Source organism: Dreissena polymorpha, chromosome 2 (assembly GCF_020536995.1).
Source record: "Dreissena polymorpha isolate Duluth1 chromosome 2, UMN_Dpol_1.0, whole genome shotgun sequence".
In the NCBI taxonomy this organism is placed as follows: Eukaryota; Metazoa; Mollusca; class Bivalvia; order Myida; family Dreissenidae; genus Dreissena; species Dreissena polymorpha.
In genome coordinates this window covers 127543638-127565541 of record NC_068356.1, presented here as the reverse complement: position 1 = coordinate 127565541, position 21904 = coordinate 127543638, and the positions used below count along the sequence as shown (strand labels likewise).

At 33.7% G+C, this 21904-nt stretch overlaps 1 protein-coding gene across 1 annotated transcript in view; it reads left to right on the top strand.

Annotated features, from left to right (window-relative positions):
* LOC127868946 (inactive tyrosine-protein kinase 7-like) overlaps positions 1-21904 on the top strand; it is a 131744-nt gene that overhangs the window by 60296 nt on the left and 49544 nt on the right. Inside the window, exons 3-6 of the mRNA XM_052411157.1 lie at positions 3647-3782; positions 12463-12617; positions 15476-15623; positions 17882-18018. Of these exons, the coding sequence (XP_052267117.1) occupies positions 3647-3782; positions 12463-12617; positions 15476-15623; positions 17882-18018 (576 nt within the window). The remainder of the gene's footprint in view (positions 1-3646; positions 3783-12462; positions 12618-15475; positions 15624-17881; positions 18019-21904) is intronic.

Genomic DNA, 21904 nt, shown 5'->3' with positions numbered 1-21904 from the left:
TAAACCCTGATCCCCTTTTGTTTTTGACGGAATTCTGAATTGTCGTTCCAGAGTTATGGGACTTTGTTTGTCAAAATTTCGTGATTTCATTGAATGTCCTACTGTAGCTCAAATATCCTTCGATGGATTTTTTTCAATTTTCAACACAATCTTAATATTGATAAACCCTGATCCCCTTTCGTTTTTGACGGAATTCTGAATTGTCGTTCCAGAGTTATGGGACTTTGTTCGTCAAAATTTCGTGATTTCATTGAATGTCCTACTGTAGCTCAAATATCCTTCGATGGATTTTTTTCAAATTTCAACACAATCTTAATATCTAAATTGATGTTGCAAGATGATACATTATGCTCCATTGAAATAGTATCCCTGAAAAATTGAACAAGGTGAGCTTTTTTCTATTCCGATTGTACACTACCACTTACCCATCTACATTTCTCTTTTATTATTGGTCAAAATATCTATAACAGGTTTACTTCAACTCCATATCCTCTAAAGAAATGCATACATATACTCAAAAAAAGATATGGTATGAATGTCAAGGAGACGGCGCTCCATGCTCATGTACTTATAAAATAAACCATGTATTCAAATACAAATAAACTGAAGTAAACAGTGCCCCAGATAATTATTTGGGAAATAGGGTTTTCACCCATTGATTTTGAAAAATAGGGTGATTTCATTCTTGAAATAGGGTGAAATGAGTTATAAAAAGGTATACCTTAAAATCATTGATGCTTTACTTCTGTTGAAGCTGCACACTTGTATTGATTCAATAAAACTGTAAACTATTATAATTAACTTTAATAAACTGATATTTCATAACTTCTTTAATCCTTGAAACTATCCATAATAAAAACTTTAAAAAAGAATTGTTAATTGACATCTTTGTAACTGTCAAACATATAGACTGATATTTTGGCGCAACAATCGCGGACGTTTTCGACCTCTTTTAGACATATTTATTTCGGATCGTTATAGAAACTGAAAGTACAGTCGCTTTACAAATACATGCACAATGATTGACATATGAAGTCAGATTGAAAACGCATGTATGTTATCGTAAATAATTTGGTCAGACGCTTTCTTTAACTATGAAATCTGGTCCGCAGAGCGTTTGAATAACTTTGACTGTTATCCTGCTCCGTCATCCAGGCGCTTGCTGGATGAAACTGTCCCCGCTTTACAATAATAATTCCAAAGAGCAAATACCTAAAATGAGCAAAGCATTTTCGATCGAAGCGATTGTATCGTACGCATTAAATTTGCAGAATTAGCGTAATTTTTAAATTGTTTGCGTTTTCAATACGCATGATATTGTATTTATTTGCGTTTTTAGATATTTTAATAGAGTGAAAGACGCAGATACGCAGCTTATCTGGGGCACTGAGTAAAAAAATGATTCAAAGGGTTATTTATTACCTTACTACTTCATTGGCGAACGACGGGCGTATCATGCGCTCATGGCGCAGCTCCTCAGTTTATCATTGCAGAAGTGTAATTTGGCTGATTTTGAATTTTTAGAAGTGTTAAAAAAATGTCATAAGATGCTTATCTTATTATTTACTTAATTAATTATGAAAGATCATGTTGACACAAACATACAATTATTTGTATTCACCCTTGAAGAAGGCAGCATATAGCAATTGCACTGTCAGTTTGTCTGACTGTGAATCTGCCCAAAGTTTCAAATAAATGAATTTGCACGAATATAAAAAAAACGCCTTGCGATTGCATATACTCCTCTCAAAGCCTGTATCGATATATAAGAAAAAAACAATAAGAAAATTACTGGTTATTCTCCATCCATCAGGTCTTTTGTATGAAAGCACTGTTTTAAGGAAATTTATCATCTTTTCAATAAATTTACTAATGTGCTATAATTGTTAAGTGTCATGAGTTTTGAAATGTAGCTGTACAAATAAATTGTGTGTTATAATTATCTCTGGACAAATGTTCATGTTGTTACTGACATTTAAGGGGACATAAATGTTTAGTGTGCATTTTAATGTCATTATTCACATGTTTTATTGTCTAAGCAAACCACTTTTCATCTACAAAATGTATAGAGAGTATGACTTTGCAATTCAGAGATTTTTTTTTTCTTTCATGTATTTTGAAATAATTGTCCGTCCTTATAAAAAATATTAATGATTTATGTAGGTAAATTATTTATTTAGCTATGTCACTTTGATATAATGAAGATAATTTATATTAATTATAATTACATTCAACATGTTAACTAAATCTTAAATTAGCTGGGCCATTTTAAACACATGTTTTTATATTTTGTTTGCAATTATTATGATCTGCAAATTGCTTTGTTTAATTGTAATACAATTTTTAAAGATAAAGTAACTACAGTTTAAATTACTTTTCTTTTATGTTGATGTATATAAAGGTTAATCTCATTTTCATGTCAAAATAATTTGCAACAATTATTGTTCTTGAAAGAAAAATCTGTCTTTTTAGACAAATATTCCCAAAAATACATGCTTTATTAGATGTTTTCCGGCCCATAAGGAGTGCATAAATCACGTAATTTGGAATGACTGAATGCGAAACAGACATATTTTTGCGGTAAAGTGAATTTCAAGACATATGGTGTTTAAATATTTGTGTTTGAAGTGTGGATCCCGTCAGACATAAATAATAAGCATGAGGGAAAACGCATCTCGACATGTGTAATGATCTGTTTTGGAATCCAGGAAAATGTGCAGAGAGTCGCGGCTTTTGTTTTTGTTTGCAAAATAAATATATTTCTTAGACAGAGCAATATAATTGTCTTCAAAAACTGTATTTGCTCAATGATCGTGATACAGAAGTCCATTTTCCCCCCGAATCGTATTGCATAATTGTTGTAGTTGATGACAGATTTGGAATGGAATACATAATGTTTCTTTCTTGTGGCAAGTCATGATGTCCAGTCAGATTGTTACAGAGATTTTTTTAATTTGAAGTAGATTGTAATGTCATATACCCGTATATACCGGTAGTTTTATTTTAATTGTAATAACACATAACATTTCTGGGTTATTTTTAGTTTTACCAGTTACTGTTTTTGAGGAAAATTATATATTTTTTCTCATTTTGGATGCAGTGATCAAAATGAGCTTTTATTATAAACCCTGAATTTTTTCTTTTTGAAAGGGGCTTGCACAGATTGATATGGGCGGGTTTATTATAATTTCTAAGGTCGAATATGTGGTGTGAAAGTGAAAGTCCCTTGGACATATGTCAATTGTACTAAAATAAATGGTGGTGAATTTTTTTGTAAAGTACTAATTTGTATATAACTGGCCAGCTGAATTAAATCGGGCCTGAGTAATATTTACATGATTACCAAAGTTTACTCCATTTAAGAGGTGCGCTCAGGTATAAGCGACCTTTGTGACATAGCTAACAAAGAGGTGAACTGGTTAGCCATGTTTGTGACATAGCTCACAAAGAGGTGAACTGGTTAGCCATGTTTGTGACATAGCTCACAAAGAGGTGAACTGGTTAGCCATGTTTGTGACATAGCTCACAAAGAGGTCAGCTGGTTTGAGCCTTGTTTGTGTAAAAGCTCTAGTTCAGTTTTATAGCTCTCATGCAAGAGAATTCTGAAGTACAGCTGTTTCAAAATGTTCATTTTTTATGTTTGCAGGGATTGACCCGGTGGCGAAAGTTGAGAGAACTGGGAACCAGGATGAGGTTCTGGACCTCGGCTCTGAGCTGCAACTCAAGTGTGAGATATTGGGAAACCCTGAACCTGCGTTCTACTGGTACCAAAATCAGTTCCGGTGAGAGTTTACTTTATAGCACTGTGTGGGAACATAATACTGTTATGTAAATACAGAGACTGGCATTTTTATGTCCCCCACTATAGTAGTGGGGGACATATTGTTTTTGCCCTGTCTGTTGGTCTGTTGGTCTGTTGGTCTGTTTGCGCCAACTTTAACATTTTGCAATAACTTTTGCTATATTGAAGATAGCAACTTCATATTTGGCATGCATGTGTATCTAATGAAGCTGCACATTTTGAGTGGTGAAAGGTCAAGGTCATCCTTCAAGGTCAGAGGTCAAATATCTGTGGCCCAAATCGCTTATTTTATAAATTCTTTTGCAATATTGAAGATAGCAACTTGATATTTGGCATGCATGTGCATCTCATGGAGCTGCACATTTTGAGTGGTGAAAGGTCAAGGTCAAGGTCATCCTTCAAGGTCAGAGGTCAAATATATGTGGCCCAAATCGCTTATTTTATGAATACTTTTGCAATATTGAAGATAGCATTTTGATATTCGGCATGCATGTGTATCTCATGGAGCTGCACATTTTGAGTGGTGAAAGGTCAAGGTCAAGGTCATCCTTCACAAGGTCAAGGTCATCCTTCAAGGTCAAACGTCATATAGGGGGACATTGTGTTTCACAAACACATCTTGTTGCTCTTAATATTGCAGTTTTATAATTATAGAAAAATTCACATAACAGAACTCCATGCAAAGCTTTTTGACTAACTCGGAAAAAAACAAATTTTCAGTCTTGAATTTTTAATTGCTACCTATAATAATATGCCAACCATTTTCCATTATGCATATTCTGTATTTTGGTGACCTATGTCATCTTGTTATTACGTTGACATTTAGTTGTTAGTCCTCGAATTACCAAAGACACTTTGAAGTTTTTTTTCTGAGCAAGTAACTCTTGTCAACAAAAGTGTGCATGTTCTATAGAAACATCCCCTAAATGCTGAATTCTGTTCATGATGGCTTCCTTTCAAAGACTGATCATATTTTGTAAGATCAAATAAACTCATTGCTATTAGATCGTAGATGCAGTTGCAGATAAGTTTTGCATTACCCCACCCATGCAAATTACCTCCACTATCTGATGATCTTTTGCTTTGGTATGATAAATATAAATATGACCCCTTTACATCAAGAACAGTATTGATTGCGTTCATATTATGCTGTATAAATCATAATTGACAGCATAATTATTAAAACTCAGAAAATAAGGTATGGATATTGTAATTGTCATGCTAGAAATATAATTAATGTATTAAAATTTAACACGCTGAGTAGATTGTTTTATTCAGAAAATAATAAAATTATTTGATTCTTATATGTATGTGGTAATAATTAATGATAATTATCATTATATAATTTACTACTTAGGTCATATTTGATCTCTTTAAATCATGCGGAGCAAAATTTTGTTGATCTAAATTCAATGTTCCTATGTTTATTTTTGTGTGTTTTGCTTTATGATTATTATCTTTGGCTCATTTTACCTTTTGCCTTAGTAATCAGTAATGTCTAGCAGATCTTTTCTTTGCTAAAATTTATGAGCCAACCCCGTGGTGTGAAATAACTATTAAATTTGCTCATAATTGTCAAACCTGTTGCTCCGATTGGCCATGATTTTAAATTTATTGGTACAAAAAGATACAATTTATCTTGGGAATTACACAATAAATCTTAGTACTATAAAATAATTATACAAAGTATGTATGGATATATGTCAACAGAGGGAAAACCTCTTGTTATCAAATTAGAAACTGGAGAGAGTGGTATAAATCACTGACTTTGCAGTGGCGAACTGTGACAGATATTATGTTTAAATGGCTTTTAAAATTGCGTTTTATTGCCGGATGATATTGGTTTACGTATTTATCAGCACTAATCAATATTTGGTAACAGTATTATGCAATTAAATGAGTACTTCAGTGAATTTTAAGTAAATTTTAATGATCTGTTTAATTCCTTGCATGATATTTTTTATTTATTTTAATGATTTGAGATAGAAATTAGAAATTTGACTCCACGTTTGATGTTTATATAATCTTGCATAATTATATTTCATTGTCAAAGTATGTGGTTTTTGTTCAGGAATAAAAAAATAATAAGCATGTCCAACAAGAAAAAAGTAGCAAAAAATTAGAAACAATCCTTCATAAAACACCCATAAAATGTTACCAAATATATTATCAGAATAAAAATTAATCTTTAGATACTAAACCTAACAGAATAGAAGATACTGGAGATATTAAAAGGTCACAAAATAATTTTACTTTTATATTAAAATCTTTGTATTAAACATTATTTAAGCAGCTCAGATATCAATGGAAGGAAGTATAATATCTAAGGCAGCAATATTTAATTCAGATAAACCTTAGTTTCACATCCAACTCTTGATATGCAAAAGTGAATCATGGAATTTTATTAGCAGACAATGCTCTCAAGTAACCTCTCCTGGTTGCCCCCTTCTGTCAGTATATTCTCCATGGGGAACCAGCAGTGATGGGTAATTAATGAGCGATAATGTGCCTAATTTCTAATCAACCTGAGCTAATTTTTCAGGTGGGCACCCATAACTGATAAATTAGCTTAATAAATAATCCCTCCAAAATCAGACACTGTTCCTGCAATCAAAATTAGCGCTGTTTGAGTCTTGAAAGATGCACTGGGGGCCAACGGAACACCCCATGAACGCAAGTTAGAGCGCAGTATTTACGCCTGCTTTCTACATCAAACCTTGGGAGGACCCTGTTTGTTAATAATTTTTGCACATTTGGCCCAGCTTTGTTTTTATAAGGTTTAACAATTTCAAAGTCAATTCCTTGATGAATTAAACAATTTTCTGGCGGAAAATAAACCATTCATTCAATTATGCAAATAAGTGATCCAGAAAGCTTGCATTGATGCCTTGCAGGAGAGACTGCCATCTTGCTATTGTTTGAAAGTTAAATATTTTTCCTTGCCTGGCTTTTGTCATTATGAGGCCAGGGAAACAGAAGGTGTATTAGATCTTGACTCTCCTGCAGCACCTTAGAATCCTGCCAAATTGTTTCATTATCTTTCATTAAATAAAATGCTAGTGATGGCACTCAATTACTTGTTTTCTCAGTGCCTGACACCTTGGGAACATGATTACTGTAATAATTAAATCTTAAAAAGCCATTTGTAATATCAGAAATATCTTCTACAGTATTGCACATGAGAATGTGATTGCAGCACTTAGGGTCATAATTAGTCTACAAATTAATGAAAAGGAGAGACAATAAGTGTTATTTAAGAGGGACAATTTTCGGAAGCATGAGAATGATAACATTTTTGATCTAAAGTAGCTAATAGAAAAGGTCCTTCAGGCATCATTAGTAACCATTTAATGATGACAAGCAGCCAAGTTGAAATTAATAGAATTTTAATGAGGTCTGGTTGTCTTACGAGAGAAAACTCTTGTGCCATGACTGCCTGTGGCTGTATTAAAATATTTCTGGTGCTTTTGGGTCATTTGGGTTAATTTGATTTGCTTTTGGTGTTTAAGTCTTTTAAAATATGGATGGAATCATTTCTAATATATACAACAAAACTGGAGATTAACTAGATCTATATCAATAGCATTTGTTTTATTAATTTTTTTTTTTATGCCCATGATAAATGATCTCTTTCAGTCAGTTTTGGAAAGTGTGAATGAGAATGCAACAGTACACAGTTGTCAGACTGAATTGTAGTTAAAAGTGAAAAAAATATCATTCATGTATCAACCATATATGAATCATCTAAAATGTTTATGCTGGCTTCTCATTTTAAATGATCTCAGTTTGACCTTGACATTGACATGCATTTGTACTGAAACTATTTCAAAAGGTCAAAATTCTTTGTGACTCAAAGTGAGATGTTTCATTCTACATCAATTACATATGCATCAAATCTTTGGTACTTAAATGGATATAAATCTATGAAAACTATAAACACACCCACATCACCCTTACCCCAATTTGACCTTGACCTGACCTGCTTTTGGAATAAGACTCGTTCATAAGGTCAATTTTTTTTGGTTAACCCAAATTTTGCTTTTTCATCTAACATCAATAATGTTTCATAATAGTCTATTATTCCTTTATGGATGTTGTCATTGAACACTATCTGCACACCGAAGTGACTTTGCCAAATATTTTTGCCTTAACATAGACCTATGTTTGGTCATTGAAAAATTAATAATTATAGTAAGAATAATAATTTATAGGATCTTAATTCCTGAGTACCTCAAATAAATGTTCAATGCACATACATCAATACTATTTATTAAAAGCATTGATACTTCCATAAAACTCACAGCGCAACAAAATGTCACCTGATCTATTTTGACCTTGACTTTTTCAAAAAGGCCAATTAACCCTTTGCATGCTGGGAAATTTGTCATCTGCTAAAATGTCGTCTGCTAAATTTCTAAAATTAGCATTTTCTTCGATTTAAAAAAACAAACTATCATAATAGCAAACAGTTTGGATCCTGATGAGACGCCACTGTGTTCTGTGGCATCTCATCTGGATCCAAACTGTTTGCAAAGGCCTTTAAAATTTGGTTCCAGCACTGAAAGAGTTAATTCATACTGACAAGGCTTCTAACAGGGGTATCAGCAGTTATTGAATGCATCATCTTGTTAATCTATGTAGTTAAGTATTAAGGTAGCGCACCTCTAATGGGCACATATCCAAATATAATCTTAAGTAATTATTTTCTTAATCAGCATCATTTCACTGAACTACATGCAAATTTGTAGGTAGGCTTTCCATGCTTTTTAAAAAAATATACCGATTTTTTCAAAACCACCCCCACGCTCGGCTTTTGTCCAGTTTATTTTCACCCCTGGGGTATATAAAAGTTCCATAATTCATTCAAATTTCCAAATATGGACATGCAGTTGGTGTGTACAGATGCTGTAAAGGTGTTTAAAGTTTAAACAAGATGAAATAAGTATTCTTTTGCAGACATTTATTTTTTACAAATTTTTATCTATGGAAGAGCGCCATGAAATGTAAGTGATTTCAGCCAAGTAAAAATTGGGTCGGTTAAAATCAAAGTGTCATAAAATTCAAAATAGTATCATTTAAGTCATATTTTAAACTTAGTTTTTATAGAAACACTATATACAGCAAAAATACCAAGAAATAGACAGATTTACCGTTTACTTTTTGAAATAAAAATAAAAATGCAACATGCATTGTTCGTATTTTCAACAGTAACTCACCCAATTTCGCCATAACGTTTCTTTAATTTTAATAATTGAAGAATGTGCATAAAAATTGCAACATATTTAACAATAAATATAGCTTATATGCCATATTAAATCAAATTACATTAGAAAATAAATATAACGCGTCGCAAAAAAGTATACGTCGTCGGCAGGATTCGAACCTGCGCGGGAATATCCCAAAAGATTTCTAGTCTATCGCCTTAACCACTAGGCTACGGCACCTAATAGTAGGCTCTTCTGGCCCCTGCGAAATGTTGTTCTGCAGTTCACGAATAATTCGTGAACAGTTCATGAACTGTTCGTGAACTGAGTTCATGAATTGTTCATGAATAGTTCGTGAACAGAAAATGAGCCACGTCTGTGAAAAGTTCTTGAAATTTTAGTTCATGAACTGTTCATGAACACTAATGGCATGAAGTGTTCATGAAATATTTTTGAAACCTAATGGCATGAAGTGTTCATGAACTATTCTTGAACCCTTATGGCATGAAGTGTTCATGAACTATTCTTGAACCTGTGTGGCATGAAGTGTTCATGAACTATTCTTGAACCATTATGGCATGAAATGTTCATGAACTATTCATGAACATCAATGGCATGAAGTGTTCTTGAACAGTTCATGAACAACACAATTATTGAAAAATTCTTCAGGGTTTTGCTGTTCACGAACAGTTCATGAACATTTTCCTTTTATTTTTCAATGGCTCATTTTCTGTTCACGAACTGTAAGTGAATAGTTCATGAACCATAGTTCTTCAAGAGTTCATGAACTGAGGTGGCATGAAGTGTTCATGAACTATTCATGAACAAGAATTTGTCAATTTATGCAAAGGTTATCATAAGTGTTACTAAAGCTCAACAAACAGCTCAGGGTAAGAAGAAACAAGTCTTGTATTAGCACTTAACATATTGATAGCAACATATAACAATAATTTAAATATAACACTAATAACTGAGATACAAGTGGTTTGATAATACTCTTTAAATTTCATAATACAACTTTGCACTATATGTTCATGAATAATTCATGTATTGAAAAGATTATGAATAGTCTCATTTTCAGTTCAAGAATCATTTACTAATCAATGGTTTCCCTGAAATGGTTACACTTACAGTGCCAAAGAACTTGAAATGGAACCAATGGCTGATCAGTTCAGCCGGTAATTTACTAAAGACTTACATTTTCAAATATAACATAAACCATGTGCCTTCCGTTTCAACTTCCTGTGCACACAATATTCTTTCTTTGTAAAAACAGCAATGCAATGTACATTGAGTTCTTGATATCATCTTAAACTGTTCTTGAAATAAGATGTCCTTAAAACGTTTTTAAACTTGTCTTTTAAGTCTTCCAAGAACAATGACAGATCCTTTTAAGAACATATTGGATTCTTAAAAAGTCCATCATACATTCAAAAACATTGTGTAGACCTGTTTAAGAACATCAGAAGGAAACATGTTGTTCAAAAAAGTTCTTAAAGTGTTCAAGAATAGTTTAAGAATAATTCAAGAACAGGAAAGGTCCTTAAAAAGTTATTGAAGTGTTCCTGAAGGCAGTTCTTGAACAGTTCTTGTACAAATGTTCTTAAAATTCTCTAGAACAGGTCAAGAACTCTAACTTACAGTGGTGAAAGTACTATGCATATTCATACTAACTTCACAGGTTTCACAAATCTACAAGATTTGTATGCTAGACATTTCAATATTACTTTCAAAAATATGTATGAAACATCTAGCACAAAGGAATTCATGAATTATTCATGATGGATCCTTAAAGTCTGTCTCAGAAAAGTCATTAGAAATACTTGTGCATGAAATGTTCATCACTAAGTATTTATGGTTAGATGAAGAACTGTTCATGAACTTTGAAATGTTCAACAATAATTCATAAACAGTTTATGAACATGTCTTAAGAACAGTTCATGTCCAAAAGTTCATGAACCAAGCTCAGGAACTTTTTCAGAACCGTTCATGAACAGTTCTTGATTGGCTTGAAGTGTTCATGAAATCATGAACAACATTTCGCCGGGGTTGAAGTTGAACCTTCGAAGAAATCGCGGGAAATCATTAGAGGTGCGCTACCTTAACTGATTCCACCATCTGACAGGTTCTTCTTTAGATAGATGTTCTTTTAACTTTCCGTCTGCTCTACATGAAAGACAATGTATCAAATGTTACAGTGATCCAATGTTAAAATATAATTTTTTGGAGGTTAGGTTTCAATTTAATGAATTTATTTTAGGACCCCGAAAGACAAGTACGCTCTTAATTAAGTAGGCTCTTTAAGCCCTTTCCCACTCAGAAGCAAAGTGAAAATGGCTATGAGCAAACAGCATAAAACCAGAACAGCCTGCGAGTAAATCAAGTAACTTACAGGCTGTTCAGGTTTTATGCTGTTTGCTGCTTATCAGTATCTAAGGGTTGGAAATGAAGCCCTTAAAACTTGAATTTAGTAAAAAGGTCTTTATTAAAAACTTTTCAAGACTACAAATGCTCAAAATACATATCTAAGTGGTAAGGGTTTAAAGTATACAGATGGGTCAATCAATCAAAACTGACAAGGCTTGGCTTGGTGGCACCAGCGGTTATTGAAGGCAGCATCTTGTTAAACATTTACATTTCACTTGATCTGACTGAACAGCAGGAGTTTTTTACTGTTTTCAAGTAAAAAGTGTTTTTAATGGATTTATAATAGATTGCGTGACTGCATTTTCTCCACGGTGATTTTATGTAATAAGAAAAATTATGTGGCAATATGGAGTTGTAAAGGTTGTCTTAAAAAGGCTGAACAAGTGCTGACGGTGTGAATGAATGATTAAGTCCCCTTTCAGAGATGGCAGAGTATATTAGTTTGATGACATGGGTCATTTACAGACACTTTTGTTGAAACTTAATGAAGTCACTTTGCAGGTGAAATGCATTAAAAGCCTTGTCCAAAGTTTTTAAAAATGTGTCAGCTTAGCTCAACCCGTTTCTTTAACCTATTTATGCCTAGTGAACTCTCCCATCCTTCTAAATTGGAGCAATTTATTTCCAAAATTAGGGATGTCTAGTATATTTATTTCTATATTTAGAATATTTCTTACAGACATTCCTTTAAGCAAACAGCGCAGACCCAGATGAGATGCTGCATCATGCGGCGTCTCATCCGGGTCTACGCTGTTTGCCAAGGCCTTTTTTCTAGACGCTAGGCATAAATGGGTTAAATTGCAATAAAGTATGCACAAATGTCATTTTATTTTTTTTACAAGCTTTCAACAGTTTTAGACAGTTATTTTTAAAACAGGCATATTTTTTAAAGAAATCAAAGCATGAAGTTTATATCATTACTATATATTACCTAAATGTCAAACATCAGAAAATACGTAAAGAATTTATATAAGTATTCTTATATCAAGAAATATTTATGACAATAACTGTATTTTGGTTTGTTTTTAGGGTGTTCAACAAACAGAATGTTCGTATTTTGGACAAGGGTACACGTCTTCGTATTTTCAACATCACTGCCAGCGACAATGGAGTGTACTCGTGCCGTGGAGAGAATGTGGCGGGAACTGTGGATAGCACCAGCAACTTCCTGTTGAATATCAAAGGTAAGAAATGAGCGTCAGTGTGTGACAACCTGCTAAATTAATGTGTGTAAAGTGTGGTCCCAGATAAGCCCATGCAGTCTGCACAGGCTAATCAGAGATTTCATTTTTCACTTTTATGTTTTTTGTTTAAAGGATGTCTCTTCTTAGCGAAACTTTTTTTTAGGTGTTCTAAGTGTTCTCCCTGATAAGCCTGTGGTTATAGGTTATATATTATGACACTTTATATACATGCATTAAACCCTGTTTTCCCAGGGCAGGGCTCATATGGGTGTGGCTATCATAAGTTCAAACCTCAATCCTACATTCCTGGATTGTTACTTACATTTTGATTAATTAAGCTTCATCCTCATAAAACCTGGGACAACTTGTGATTTGGGGAAGATGTTGCCCAATTTTTAGCTCGGCTGTTTTTGTAGAAAACCCGAGGTTTTGTCATAGCTAGCTCGTCGTGTCATCTGCTGTCCGCCGTCCGGGTCGTGCTAAAACCTTGACATTTTGCTCTAAAATCCAAGTGCTTCCACATACAACTTTGAAACTTCATATGTAGATGCACCTTGATGAGTTTTACACGCCACACCCATCACAAGATCAAAGGTCAAGGTCACTGTGACCCCTAAAAAAAAAAAATTCGAACAAGCTTTCATTTATTCAAAACTGCACACGCAGCCGAGCATTGGCACCCGTTATGCTGTGCTCTTGTTTTCAAAAAGTGTCAAAAGACTAATGATTTGAATACTGAAAATATTACTTTGATTAATTGCACTGAGTAATAAATAATTTTGTCACCTGTACTTGTTAACCTTTTTTGTTGTAACTAACGGTAATGAACCTCTTATTTTGATATGCAATTTTAATGTTGACAAACAATATGGAAAAATGCGTATTAATCAAAATCAGTTGAAAAAAACAGCTTGTTTGCAAACTCCTTGTTTTTATTGAACAGTTTTAGGAGTGTGAACATATGTAATGCAATCTCATGTAACAATTACGGTGGAACAATCTGAATTCTGTCTGTTATGATTATTCACTGCGTACAAAAGGCCCCATAGAGTCAGACTGATATATTAGGACTGACGTGGAGAACAGATGTAGATTTTTGTCATCATTCCTCACAACATAGTGTAGCTCCACCTCTCCTGTAAGGGGTATATAAACTATCCCAAGGACTACATAAAAGAATGCATTGTGTAATTATGCATGTCATCAGGTTTCACATCTAGACAGGATCTGATTATTTCTGCTCTTCCAAAGAGTGTTTTTTTTTCAAGAAACAAAGCCAGGATAGTGTTTTAAAATTATGGGTGGAATCCTAGGTGATTGTATGTTTTGAAATGGAAGAGGTTTTCTTGATGCATTGCAGCTAGATTGGTCACAGGCACGTTTTAAATTATTCAACTTTATAAGTAAACAACTACAAACTTTATGGAAATTATAAAATGAGTAGCACAATCTACATTTGAATGACTTACTAATTTTTGTTAGAAGAATATCTTGAAAACTAAAAGAGGAATCACATTGAAACTTAATTGGTTGGTAGCCCTCATTTAGGGGATGTGCAATTTAAAAGCACCATCACTCTTGTTCACCTTTTTTTAAGAGTTATTGCCCTTTGTAAAAAAAAAAATCAGCACTGACTCATTTATGTTTCCATGTTGCAATTAGCAGGGGCAACAGTGTATCATGGACACATTTGTTGGTTTGTTCATCATATTCAAGTTAATTTGCTTTGATACTTTTATACCTTTGCAACACAATTCGTGCAGACATAAAAATGTTTCCGTATCATTTTGGATGCATAAATACTCCATTTATCAGTTTGGATGCGGACATTTGAATGAAATGCTGTTGCCCTACTTATGTAAATGAGGTTTTTTTGCTGTGTATTTGACAAATAAACACTGATTACCGTCTGAGATTGTGACATATTTATGAACAAAGAAAGGAAATAATCATTAATTTTTATCTTAAAGAGTTAGATTTTGCATGCTATACGTGCAAAAACTTTGACTTAAACCCTTTATTTTTATGTATTCTGTCACTTTGGATGTTAAGCAACAAGAAGTATAAATTGAAATCCCCTTTTGGCTTTGATTTAATACTAATTTATCACATTTTACATTTCCAAGTGCTATTGTTCAAATCTGACACGATTGTAATGTCAACAAGTTCCTTTCTAAATTGTAACTTTTTAAGTATTTTTAATAGATTCTTTGTTGAAGAGGCTTATTTTCTATTTTACCATTCTTTCTTTCGATGGCCTCAATTTGAAAACAGCTCACCGGTATTAAGCAAAAATTAGTAAGAAATCGAAATGAGATTTTCATGAATGCCAACATACATTTACCATTTTCTACAAATTCTGTTCACTTAATTGCCCCGAACCCCAAAGAAGATTACTATAAGTAGAGTAGTTTGATAAATAACTCTCATGGCTTTATGCTTGTGCGTAAAGTGTTGCTCCTGGTTAGCCTGGCCAGTATTCACATACTAACCAGGGACAACACTTTTCCCCTTTCTGGTATTTTTTGCCTGAAGGAAGTATTTTTTAAGTGAAAATCCAGTCGAAGATCATAGTGTAATCCCTGATTTTCCTGTACAGACTAGACAGGCTAGACTGCACAGGCTAGACTGCACAGGCTAGACTACACAGGCTAGACTGCACAGGCTTATCTGGGACAACACTTTACGCATATGCATTAAACTCCATTTTCCCAGTGCGAGGCTTATCTATTATTTTTCTCATTTCTTTCATGATGTTATGTTTCTGTATCATTATTTTATCATGGTCATTTGCTTATTACTAAAAATACTAATACAAATTATACATAAACATTGTAAGAAGCCCCCAATCATTTCAGCCCCCAACACTCCCCACCTGATCCAGAAACTGTTCACACCTAATCTGCTGGTCTCGAAGAACCAAGAGGCGAGGTTGGACTGTCCATTTGAAGACGCCACCAAAATAGAGTGGTTCGCCAACTATGAAAAGCTGTATAACAGCACACGGTGAGCTTGCCTATTAATTATCCTGATAAACCGCTTATTTATGATAAGATTTCTGGTGGAAATTGAAATTTATGTATAACTGTAATTGGGATTAATGTTTTCTGTAAGATTGTTGTTAAATTATGAGTTATTTATAAATTTATTTACTTAATTCGTGCCAGAAATGAGTGGATATTGTTATTTCTCACGGTTATCATTATAACAGATGTCTTAAAAGTTGCTTTTTATGTCCCCCCCCACTATAGCGGGGGACATATTGTTTTTGCCCTGTCTGTTGGTTTGTTTGTTGGTTTGTTTGTTTGCCCCAACTTTAACATTTGCCATAACTTTGCAATATTTAATATAGCAACTTGATATTTGGCATGCATGTGTATCTCATGGAGCTGCACATTTTGAGTGGTGAAAGGTCAAGGTCATCCTTCAAGGTCAAAGGTCAAATATATGGGTCAAAATGGCTCATTTAATGTCACTTTTGCAATATTGAAGCTAGCAACTTGATATTTGACATGCATGTGCATCTCATGGAGCTGCACATTTTGAGTGGTGAAAGGTCAAGGTCATCCTTCAAGGTCAAAGATCATATATATGGGGACATAGTGTTTCACAAACACATCGCTTGTTGTTAATATATATACCGTCTTTATCCTAATAAACGCGCTCGGGCGCAATGCAAATCACAAAGAGGGCGTGTTTATTTCACCCTCCTTTAGGTATAATATAAGCCAACACCTAAAATGTGTTAACCGGCATTTGCGAAAAGTTCCGAGTTCATTGAGCAATCGTAAACATATCACAAATAGTTTTATAAGAATACTACACCCTATTATCATGCGAAATGAAAAGCCGTTGTCGATATGACCGTAGTGAGAACTGTAACAGTACGCGTGGCCGAGATATGAACAGTGTTAATTAGTGAAGGTTTATGGTTACAATAGCTTCCGCCCAGCATACCACATATTGAACAACCTGGGTAGATCAGTATTTTAAATGCACGGTGTAAATAAAAACGTAACATGAATTTGACATTTAAAACTGAAAACACCGATACAATAATAAAATCGCCAGCATGTTGGAGTTTAATTCTTACATCAATCTATTTCAAATATATATGTTATCATTATTATTATAAAAGTTTTATTTCTATAAGGTTCTTGCCAATTACCTTGTTGATAACAAAAATTTCCGTCAATAAAATGCAATTACTTTACCCCTTAGCAGCCGAGAAATGGGGGCGCTATTATTTTGATCACTCCTTCATTTTATTATACGATAGGGGCGCGTTTATTAGGGCGGGAGCGTTTATTTGGATAAAGACGGTATACAATCTAGATATTATGATCGATGCAAGATCAGGTTTGATATCAAAATTATGGAGTACTCTACAATCATGTCAAAACAAAACATGTGTGCACTTTGCTGTCTGGCTCACACATAAGACCTGTTGCAGATAATCGAGAACACATTAATTAATGTTCACATTTTCTATTTATTTCTTGTTAATTGACCAAAAACATGCAGAATTAATGTTCACATTTTCTATTTATTTCTTGTTAATTGACCAAAAACATGCAAAATTAATGTTCACATTTTCTATTTATTTCTTGTTAATTGACCAAAAACATGCAGAATTAATGTTCACATTTTCTATTTATTTCTTGTTAATTGGCCAAAAACATGCAGAATTGATGTTCACATTTTCTATTTATTTCTTGTTAATTGACCAAAAACATGCAGAATTAATGTTCACATTTTCTATTTATTTCTTGTTAATTGACCAAAAACATGCAGACTATTCCTGAACAACACTTAACACACTTCCACTTAACACTTTTTACATGAGATGCCCCATATTTGTTTGTTATCCTCCCCCAAAGGCGGAGGGATGTAGCATTGGCTCTGTCTGTCAGTCCGTCTGTCACAAAATTGATTTTTAGAGGGGGATATCAATTCAACGAAATTGCATGTTAGTTTATATTTTAGCTGTTTTCAACAGTATCTCAGTCACTTCATAGCGGCAGGTAAGGCTACTCACACTTTTCCTTGGTAAGCCAGTTCATCAGTACTGAAGTGCACATACTGTAACTGATAACTGCCCAACATGCATTCAAGATGGGCCGAGAATAACAGTAGAAATAATAATTGACCAACCTCCACATGAGTTATGTGGCTGGGCAAGGAATCCTACCCACAATCCTTGATTTGGAGTCCAGGACTGGTTGATTATAAGTCATTAAAACAGTTGTGTTTGCTGGTTGCAGGTACACAGTCTTCAACAACGGTTCCCTGTATTTCCCAAAGGTTAGGAAAGCAGATGAGGCTGGGTACCGGTGCGAGGGCCTCTCCAATGTGTCAGACATCCCCGCCCAGACGTTCATTGTAGAACTCATTATTGCCTGTAAGTGTGCAAGTTTGGGTTTATTTGAAACTTAAGTTGAAATAGAAAAAAAAAGTAGTAAAGTTAGTTTTTGCTCTCTGTTGTCTGTGCTTTTGGAAGAAGCCCTTCAAACAAAAAAATTCCTTTAATGAATTTATTTTAAAACTTAATTTTTTTATTTGTATTCACTTGGCATCTACTGCTTACATCTAATAAGCATTATAGCCATTGGTACATGTATGTCCATTCATTCTTCTGTCTCTCTTTGTAAGTACAAGATTAACCTGAAATGATGCGTTCAAGCTGGCTTCAATACTGTTTGCTTTAAAGCTAAACGTTTCCATAGCTGATTTTCTTGAACCCAACAACACACCAATATCTCCTGACCTTATCAACACCTTGACATTTACCTACTTTCTAACTATTTCAGAAGGGTTCAAATTCTCTGTTAACCCAAACAAACATGAAAAGTACTGGTACATACCAATAACATTTCCATCTAACATGCAGCACTGTCACATTTTTTACCTCATTTTGACCCTGAGATTAACATAATATTGAACTTAGATTTATTCATATGGGTCAAGGAAACGACCTTGGCATTGAAGTAATAATTCTACCTTAGACTTATTCAAATGGGTCAAGGAAACGACCTTGACATTGAAGTTATATTGAACTTAGACTTATTCAAATCGGTCAAGGAAAAGATACTGACACGGCTTCCTCTGGGTTGATGGAAGGATCAGTATAAATGTGTCTTGTTCTGTGAAAGCTGGTCATAATGTATGTGCGTAAAGTGTCGTCCCAGATTAGCCTGTGCAGTCCGCACAGGCTAATCAGGGACGACACTTTCCGCTTAAATGGTATTTTCCATATAAAGGAAGTCCCTTTTTACCGAAAATCTAGTTTAAGCGGAAAGTGTCGTCCCTGATTAGCCTGTGCGGACTGCACAGGCTAATCTGGGACGATACTTAACGCACATGCAGTATGCCCAGTTTTCTCAAAACAAGACACAAATAGAGAAGTATCTTGTGAATCTATGTAGATTAATCCTTAACTGATACCACCATCTACCCAGTTGTTATTGAGATCTATATGCCTTATATTCAAGACAAAAAATCAAATATTACTGTGATACAAGTACGCAATAACATTTGTCGGCATTTGGTTTCAATTTAATGAATTTGTTTTCATACTCTGAAAGACAAGAAACCTGTTAAATTATTTATAAGTACTGATACTCGTTATTAAATATGAGCTGAACTGAGTCTTGGAATTATTAATACGTCAATTGTAATTATTTATGTACTTATAACTTTTCAGTAGAAATGGAAAAATTGAATTCTTATAGCGCTTGAAATAGTTTAACACTCAGAAGAGCAAATGTCAAGATGTTCAATATTGAGTTGATAATAAGTTTGTTGTTTCTAAAAATTACATGTTTTAAATTTGTTCACTGGTTTGAACCTTTTTTTGGGAACTCAAGGGTTAGACTGGTTTACTTCCTGAACTTGCAAAAAACAATAAAAATTAACCAAGATTTTCTGCCAGACATTTAATAAGCAGTTTCCAGATTGTATGATGTAAATTGCATTGGAATCGAGGAGTTTCTATATGGTCTCTGTGGATAGAAAGCGGAAATGTACATTGTAAATGTCACAGTTTCACGTTGTTTTTATGCACCCGGTAGGGTGGCATATAGCAGATGAACTGTCCGTCAGTCAGTCAGTATGTCAGTCTGTCCGAAAAAAAACCTTAAACGTTGGCCATAACTTTTGCAATATCGAAGATAGCAACTTGATATTTGGCATGCATGTGTTTCTCATGAAGCTGCACATTTTAAGTGTTTGAAGTTCAAGGTCAAGGTCATCCTTCAAGGTCAAAGGTCAATTTTTTTAATTTCAAAGCGGCGCATTAGGGAGCATTGTGTTTGTAACGAACACATCTCTTGTTTACTTTTATAATCTCATGAAACTTTGAAATATTCCTAAAAAATATTGCAAAAACCAAGACAAGTGTGCTCAGCATGTTCTAAAAATACAATACCCATACCTATAATTTAACCCAGACTCTGTTTGATCTGCTGTAATGAAATAATATTTATACTATTACTCAATAAAAATTACATAAATCAGGGTGTTTTGGTCATAAAATGTTTCGAAGAGTACAATAAAATAAGTCTGTGCATTATCAAATTCAATGTAGATAACTAACCCTGTTGGCACATGCAAGAAACAATATGTTTATTGCTTGTTCTAAAATGCAAAGTCCTTTTTAAGGTTAATATCAGTTGCAGAAATTTACAAATATCTGTTTTGTCAGATTTGTAGCTGCTTCACTTTATGTTTTAGTAAATATCTATTGAATATCTAGAAAATATTCTGTAACAAACTCAATTAGGTATTAGAGAGAAATCAAAAACAGTGAAACAAGTTCCACAAAACCAGAGCTTGGTTAGCAGGTAATTTTTCTTGTAATGGGTTTCTTCAAAGCTGCAATTGTATTTATGTTTGCAATAATACCATGGAAATATTGAAGCAAGTACAGGGTATTTTTAATTAGAATGTAGTTACTGCAACATGTGCACATGGTATCAAAGATGTCTTAAACGCCTTAAACTCACTTACTGTTAAAGGTATGCACATTTCTCCTGGCATGTACTTTCTAGAGAAAGTCATCAAGACTTTGTTAAAGCTTTTTAATGAATATAAATCTGCAACATTAAACGCAGCAATATTTCTATGATGAGGAGATGTCTAAAATTCATCACGAGTTGATTCCGTGATTTCGCCGCGATATAAGATGATGTATGAATACTAAAAGTAATTTACTGGGTTTTTGGTGCCTCAGATACCTTCACCATGAGATAATTTTAATTGGAAAAATTATATATTATCTGTCTGCAGGCAATTTGGGAAAAAAATCAATTTGAAAGTTACAGATGTTATTCAGTCAATCATGTCATGGTTTTAAAAGCACTTGCACATGGATGAGCAATCCATGCCAATTTAAAGCCCTGTTTGTTTTTGACAGTTTGAAAGATTAACAAATAGGTACAGAAAAGAAAAGAAGGTGCAACATTAACTGTCCTCTGGATAAGTAGAGAATATGAGGGTAAGGGTCTTTGCGTAATTGAATTCATCCGAAGTGGTGACGAAAGTTTACATGTCGAGGATTCAATTAAAAATTAATTTTTAAAAGGTGTTTCACCACAGTTTTACGGGAAAAGTTGTGCATCATCAGGATGTCAGATGAACTTGGACTGTAAGGAAAAGCCAACGTTTATTTCAACATCTAGAGTTTTCTTTTACAAACTCATTAATTGGTAGGATAAAGGTTGTTTTACGTTATTTACTGTGTTTTTTTTATAATTGCTATTTTATAACAAATACTGATAGTTCGTATATTGTAATGTACAAGTATTACTTAAGCATATTATAATATCAAGGTTTTTGTTGTTGATCAGTTGAAAAAAAATCATGATTATTTATTTATTTACTTTTAAGTTATCTAACAAAGTATTTATTTTTGAACAGGTAAACAATTTAAACACTGAACTACCAGTAAGGATATATATGCTGGTTCAATCTATAAATGCAGTTCTGGCAGTATCATTTTCAATTTATTATAAAGTCATTAAAGTCGGATAGAAAAGTACACTATCCAGTTTATGGTGGAAGCTGTACTGGGAACCAATTGTGCATGGATCCTTCAGGGAGCTGCTTTCATTACAATCTAGGAGATCTAGATTTCCCAGAACATGAGCAACACTTTCTGACATTAAATTCTCTTGGGGTCTATTTAGTCAATTTTTCCTATTTAGATATTAATCAAACAACTAATGATTGTTTTTCCACACTTTTTGGTGTATCTCTATAATAGAGACAGTATGTCATCCTGTTAATAA